This window comes from Pollicipes pollicipes, unplaced genomic scaffold (genome assembly GCF_011947565.3).
Source record: "Pollicipes pollicipes isolate AB1234 unplaced genomic scaffold, Ppol_2.1 Scaffold_3447;HRSCAF=4054_pilon_pilon_pilon, whole genome shotgun sequence".
In the NCBI taxonomy this organism is placed as follows: Eukaryota; Metazoa; Arthropoda; class Thecostraca; order Pollicipedomorpha; family Pollicipedidae; genus Pollicipes; species Pollicipes pollicipes.
The window spans coordinates 42,088,711-42,096,354 of record NW_023596297.1 but is presented as its reverse complement, the minus strand read 5'-3'; the positions used below and the strand labels follow the sequence as shown (position 1 = coordinate 42,096,354).

Genomic DNA, 7,644 nt, shown 5'->3' with positions numbered 1-7,644 from the left:
ACATCATATATGATGGAACGAGCTCACTTATAACTATCGGTATGCTTACCATTATCTTTTTCTCGACCTTCATCGCTACATGGCTTATGAAAATGCAGGATTTTAATAACGTGATTAGGACGCCATAAGTGCCAAGGTTACCTTAAGGCAACCTTTCCTTTTTTGCGGTTGTGTAGCTCAGAAACCCGATGTTTAGTTCTTAAGAAGGGTTGGGTCTTCAAGATAGCTGTTTCAGTTCAAATCCCATATAAATGCGGAATGCTCATTTTAAGAAAGGCGGCAGGGCTGTGAACTGTACCGAATAATCTTCCAGATGGCTATTTCAGTCGAAATCCCACACAAACTTGGAACACTCCCTTTTAGAATCCGTCGTTCGACAGGGCTTGCTTCGACCCCCCCCCCCCCCCCCTCCCGTGTAAGATTTTCAACTTCCTCAGACGTACTACCTTAAAGCCTTTTAGAGTACTTAGGCCATATTCTGCACGCTTCCTTCCTTTTTTAATGCTGCTTGAATTTGAAATAAATATACGACTCAAAAAGTATTAAAGAAGAAAGCATACAGATGGATATGTATATATATATATATATATATATATATATATATATATATATGTACAATATTTATGCACAAACCTTCTGCATCTATATTATGCAACCGAATGGATAAATTTTGAATGGTATGCGTGTACCAAATTGCACACTACATACTCAAGAAAGGTATGTAACAATCACATAAATGCGTCAACCTCTCCTTTCTCCTGGTTGTTCGACGTTTAATGAGGCTAAGCGTATTGTCTTGTGAGCGCGTGGAATGCTCCGCGCAATTGTATTTACGACCTGAATCTTAACTGTGTGGTGATCTCTCGTCCCATTAAAAAGAATAATTGCAGGAACTCCTCAGGCGTCGATCATGCGACGCTCAGTCTGCAAGCTTGTGACTCAGCTGTCAATTTTTGGGGTATGTAGTGCCTAAAAATTTATGAGCATGCCAGTTCCCGCAGTGTGGTTCAGTGGCTCAATAGTGGTTCGGTCTCAGTCAGTCATGGCGCAACAATCTTGTCCTTGGAACACGCCCGAGAACTCGTGTCATTTCGAGTCATACCTAAAATCTTCAAACATCGCAGTTGCGGCAATTCTACGACAGCTACATGGTACACCAACGCTATACAAGTATTCCCCTTGCTCAACATCCTGGACTCGTCGTCACTGGTGCTGCGCGACATTCAGCCGCTGAGGCCATATTGCGTCGCCTGCCTCCCGCGCTGGCAGGAAGAGCGGACGTTGCATGAAACGAACCCGTACCTCTTGTTTCCCAGACGTACAGGTTTCGATTCCCCGCGGTGAATCCCGTCCACGCCTTGAAATTCCCTTTCCACAGCGACTGCTATCATCAATGCTACAATTCGTACGAATACCAAGGAAACACACGCAGGATGTTCAGACCCAAACAGTACAATGCAGACCAGCACCCATCCCGGCCTGGCTTTCACATAACGCACGTGCGCCGAGAGGCGCAAATGCCAGTGGACCCGGGATCCAGCCCACCCTGGGCCCACTGGCGACATCTGCCGGTAGCGCCACCCCATCTGGCCGCGGTCCCCCCCCCCCCCCCCCCCCACCCGCCGCTTCACACGGAGAGCGACGTGACTGGTCCAGCGCTGACCCGGCCACGCGCGACTACCCGCACCATACATCCGCCTGTAGTCGCGCGCCCGCATCCCGCCCGCCCAGTCCACGTTGCTCGTCTCCTCCGACCGAAGCTAGCGGCACTGGTCGGAAGGCGGACATCCCTCGACCCACCCGGCACGGCCGCAGCTGCCCTCCCCACCCGCCGCGCCGAGTCAACACCAGCCGGCTATCTTTGGAGCCCGTGTCAGCCATCTTCGCCAGACCACGGTAGCCACCTGTCGGGCGCCGCTCGAACTAAGCCCGCCGGCCGGCGGGACCCGCCGGAGGCCACCAGTCGCAGCCGACAAGGACCCCAATGGCTTAACTCCACACACGCGCTCGACATTTTTGGCTTTATTAAAAAACGGTACTGTAATAATTGCAGACGCTCACACGTTCCTAAGCGTGCGGACAAACCAGCGTTGAGATCCGGGGGCGCCCCCCGGTATTACTGACGTCACTCGTAGAGAACACACCAGCATACCTGTCATTTAGTCTCCTCTTCTCATAGAATTAAAAGCCATTGTGATCCTGAAGTTTATGTAAAATGATGAGTGATGCCGTCTGGAGCAACAAGTTCCAATATTCAGCAACCGATGGAAAGCGGGGAAACGTGGTGTTTCATTGACCGTGTCGGGAGAAGGAATCGACTTCCTTTCTCTTCAGCATTATGCCATCCGTGTGGCAATACCCAAACACCAACACGACCCGCACCCAGGTCCATGCAGAAGCACGATGCCCGCGGCACACCACCCATCCGGACCGGACGGCATGCGCGGCGCACCGGGACGTACTCCTGCGCACCCCCGGGCGCTGTGCTACACGACACGCCTCTCTACTTGTACACATCGAGAAGGAATAAGTTACAATGACACAGATGAGGACTCAGACGAGGGGTGAGACGGTTTGTGATCTCGTCTGTGGCTGGCTGAGATGGATACGATTGATTCTGCCGGCGCGCGCGGGCGCCGCTGCGTCGAGTCCGGCCACCTGCTGATCGGCTCCGGCCGGCCCCGGCCCAGGCCGCCCTCCTGTGCGCGCGTTCGCACGGCCCCCGATGGAGGTCGGATCCGGGCCACACGTGCCGCATGTCAGTCCAGATGAATTGAAGCTACACAAATTATGCATCCTCCTCCTCCTCCTCACCACCCTCCTCCTCCTCTCCGTCCTCCTCTTCACCCTCCTCGCCTTCTACGTCCTCTGAAAAAGAGAACACGTTGCCGACAACGAGGAAAACAGGGCGCACGTCGATACAATGCTAACAATAACTGCGTAGACGGGACATAAGCCATCGATAGAAATACAACATGGAAACCTACCTACTGGACAGTTAATCATTGCGTCTTACGGGCACAGATAAAAATGATGTGCCTTAAACATTACTCTCACCCTCGTCCCCTTCGTCCTCCTCTCCTTCGATGTCGTCCTCTCCCAGCTCCTCCTCGTCCTCTCCCTCCAGGTTCTCCTCCTCCTCTCCAAGGTCCTCTTCTTCCTCACCATTAACAGTCTTCAGCTTCTTGGCTTCGATCTCGTCCTGGGGAACAAGGATAAGGCTGATTAAGTTGAAAATTGAGTTGCTGACATGTTAAAAATCGTGACAAGAAGACTTGCATGCAGGCCGTTCAAGCACGACGATTCGGAGGCCAATTCAAGCAGGCCGTGTGTGTCAAAAGCTTGACCTAAGTTTGATATCTTTGAGCGAAGTGGGAGGGGCAGAAGGCACGATCAGCTCAGGTAGCCGGCTGCAGAATACGTAATATTTCATGCAGTGTCGCATTTTCTCACCGCGCATGCCAAAGCTAGGACCTTTCAACAGCTACACAAACACATTAGCCACTTTCAGGGTCCATATACCACCCATTTTTTAGTTATAATCCATGCCAGCAAAACAAATTAACTTATTCAGACACCATCCAAAATGGCGAATGGGCGTGAGTGTGCAACATGAATAACGCATAACCCGGATCCGCCTTAACTCGGCGGTCGGGGTACCATGCCCACCGTCGGGCAAGGAGCGAGACTTTTAACATATCACTGCATCACGGAAGCCTTCATCGGATCAGACATTAAAACGGCAACCTCCAGCACCAGGAAACTATCAACCGCCAAACCGGAAACTGACACCTCAAATGCCACTTACGTCACAGGCTGCACAGAGCACCGTGAACAGCACAGTCTCGGACCACTTCAGGGTCGTGAAACCTCAATAAGGTCACATCCCTTGGTAGCTCACACCACACAACACTGTGCTTACGCTCATAGGTAACACACCATATTTTGCATCCATGACGTACGTAATTTGCATCGGTCAACCATTACCAGACCAGGTAGTCCAGATGCGGGATAATTCCGTCCCGCTCTTCTGGTTCGCATATCCCACAGAAATTAACCAGGGCGTAGTTTTGAAAGAGTTAGGAGAGGGGTGGGGGCGGGGGGGGGGGATTAAGCCGAGAACGATCGCAAAACCTGCCATAAAAAACAGATTCTCCGCGCATTCCAAGTTTATTCTCAGAGTTGCGGAGGGGGTCGAGCAAGCTACAACCATGGAAGTCCATAACTTCGCGACTTTGCGACATTATCCCACACGTTTTTTCACACGTAAGTGACACAGATACTTTCCGTTCCGTGCTTATCAGTTGAACCCACACCGTAGTTCGTGAACCGTATCGAACACAGACCGACACAGTCATATCCCTCGATGAATTACGCCAGAACAATCTGAATGAGGTAACTGCAAACCACTACCTGTACGAAAAACGAACAAATACTGGCAACTTCCGTAATGCCGTACGCATTGCTGGTATACCTCCGTTATTTAATTCCAATATCAAACAAATTTCCCAACATCATGGGTCAGCGATGTCCGAACCCGATCAACCACAGGATGGTTGTCTCGGTGCACCATCCTGGACCATTTCGGAGAATTTCCAAGAAAAAAAAACAGGCGAAATACTACACGCGAGGATTTCGAGGCGAACACGAGGTGAAGATAACATTAAACCGTCGAGATTAACATGACACAAGTGCGACGTAACAAACTTTGCCCTGAGACATCACGACACCCGCCGTGAGCCCCCAGAGCCGGATCGTGAAACGAACCTCCCGCGACGCCGGAAATCAGAAGGAACGAATTAAAGGGAATACTCCACATTTGAAGACATTGCAGCAACTATCATGTATGACAAAATAAACTCACTTATGCCTATTGGTATGCGTTTCAATGGAAAAGATTGCTCTGCATGCATATTCATATATACTGTAAATGCCCTCAATACGTCATCGCTTCATTCCGTCCTGGCAGGTTTGTATGACGCTTAAGTGCTGAAAGTGCTCGCGGAGCCAAATATCGTAGTGTGTTCGCGTTTTGACCCTTTCTCGTCGTGTTCGTGCATCCCGTGGGTCTTCTCGTATTCACAAACTTTATTGACGCAATTCCGAAATTATTCGATTACGTGTCTTGTTTCCGAAATAACTAACTTCATGTCAAACTTAGTACATAGCACAAAACGTGATTCGTGATTGAAACTTGTACGAATTGCTCAATATTGATTGTGAGCAAATTGGCGTCTACTATACATGAAAATAATGTCCAAGGACGCCAGATATGCACGGCTCGCCGAAAATATTCTTCTTGGTCTTGAACACCAATTGGCCTACGGGGTGGCAGATTTGAATGGCGTTGCTACGGAAATGTCACGCCTAAATGGCCTTGAAAGTCTGCACATGATGGCCCGCACAATTTCGTGAGCATTTAGCTCAAATTAACTTCAGGTCTTCAGAAGGGCAAGCCTGTGAACTGCATGGAATGACCTTCAAAATGGCTATTTCAATTCCAGACCCCACACAGATGTGCACCACTCACAAAAAATAATGTGAACCCTTTATCCTAAGGCACAGTAAGGCAAGTGTTGAGGCCACGAGGCACGAGGCCACGCCAGTCCCTTATCACTCAATGATTTCACCGTCATTGCAGTGAATGCGGGCTGGTTCAACATCTGTCAAATTACGGGCAATCCCTAAATGGCAATGCACAAAAGCTTCCCTTTCCACAGCGGGACGCCATTCAGATTCCCGCATAATGCCAATCATATCAACCTTACAAAAAGCTGAAAGGTGAAAACACTGTCTAACCTTATGAGGCTTTCTCGTGTGTCTTTAGTGTCTATTCTGGTATGTCAGTTATTAAATTCCTACAAAAACATTAACATCCCTTTCACTTGAAAAACGAAAATTGCCAGCTGACTGCAGCTGCCACCGGTCAGGACCACCGATTACTGTCTTAATTCCTGTTCTGATGGAAGGTCAGAGAACAAGAGGTAGCTGTCAACTCTGCCTTTCCTCCCCCCCCCCCCCGCCAGCATGCAAGCAACCCATCGCATGCGCCAGACGCCTACACATCGATGCGTTGAGCCTCACGCCCGTGTCCACGATGCTCCAGCCAGGCTAAGCTGAGCTGAATCTACTTCTTATGCCGACATGAAAAATGCCTCGGCAGCAATTTTAGCCCGAAGTTACTTTTGGAACATTAAAATTCCCTGAAATCTGGGTGGTTCAGACTTCCCTGGCTCCCTCTGTCCTGGAAAGGGTGGCTATCGCGCGACGAACTCTGAGCGCTCGGATTTACAGCGCGCATGTGCTGAAATTTTAACCGCGATGTCGCTGCTACGACGGACATCTTCGACGTAGTTTTTTTCTACTTTGGGCCCGCGGAAGGTGAAATACGCCGACTGCCCAATTCAGACGAATCCAAGGTAAATATATTGAACATTACGGCTTCGTGCCCATTCCAGCGTGTAACACCGGAATTTTCCATTTAATTCCAATCTTATGTACATCACAAACTGCAAGCAGAAAGTTGCCGACAGACTTGCCCGAATCCTAGCGCCGGCCAACCGGTGATCGCGGGGCCGCGACTCGACGAGTGACGTTTCATGGCACCTGGTCAGAGGCTACAAATGTAGCAGCCGCCAAACCGCCCGAGCGGTGACGTGCGCATGCGACACGACACCCATCACACCTTTCCACACCCACCATCCATAACCCCTGAGACTCAGATGCGCGACGGCCGGGGAGATTGGAAAGATATCTCCGGACGACTCCGCCCAGGTAGAGGCTATCCCAAAAAACCGGGGAGCCAACGGGGTTTGACACAATGAAATGAAACAAAGCGACCAAACGTGATGCGAGCCATCCGGCAACACGCATTCTCGGCACTAGATGCGCTCATTGAAAAAACATTCGCGTCCGGTCGGAACTACATGCCGGCGGGAATACGCACGTGCCGCACCAAGCCGGCGAACGCACGGGGACCGAACCATTTCAAAAAAAGTACTACTTACCTCCGCCGCACGTTTGGTGCCCTTGACGTCTCCCTTGTCGGCCTTGCCATTTCCCAGGTCTTTCTTGCTCTGTGTCTCACTCATGATGATATATATTTGATTTTTGGACGAGCGTCCACGGCGTACTACTACCACGAGCTTCGCACAACTCCGGGTGATGGCGCTGCGATCGCTTGCTGATAATGCACAAACAGAATACATTCATAAGATGCTTTTGCATTTTTCTTGGCTGCTAGCGACGTCTTTTCAAATTTTAGCAAGATATGTGGCGTCTTAGCTGAAATACTGTTCTTATTTGGGAAAAAATTCCCAATTTCATGTCGCCGTGTTTTTGGAGTAAAATCGGTATTTGTTTTGGGCTTTAGAGTATGATTGCCTCCGAGACTTGTCCGTATTTCCGGTGATAGAATTTCAATCGATTTGAATTACATTCTTACCTTTGCTTATGCTTTTGGTCTTCTTTTAATTTTTCGCGTCGAAACTATTTAAAACACAAAAATATGACTTAAAAATCAATCAAAATAGCTCAAAACATGCTGTTTCATTAAATATTGAGGAAATAAACTTATTTCTCTTAAAATATCTCTTTGCATATTAAATTAAACATAAATTTAACACCATAGATGTAGAGATACAC

General features: G+C 49.2%; 1 protein-coding gene across 1 annotated transcript; it reads right to left on the bottom strand.

Moving 5' to 3' along the window:
* Positions 1–2,007: 2,007 nt before the first annotated feature.
* On the bottom strand, positions 2,008–7,156 carry LOC119092109 (acidic leucine-rich nuclear phosphoprotein 32-related protein 2). Its single transcript, XM_037215082.1, has 3 exons — positions 7,008–7,156; positions 3,058–3,202; positions 2,008–2,868 (listed from the first exon to the last, which is right to left on the bottom strand). Exons 1-3 carry the CDS (start codon positions 7,089–7,091, stop codon positions 2,789–2,791), a joined length of 309 nt encoding a protein of 102 aa, XP_037070977.1. The 5' UTR covers positions 7,092–7,156; the 3' UTR covers positions 2,008–2,788.
* Positions 7,157–7,644: the final 488 nt, after the last annotated feature.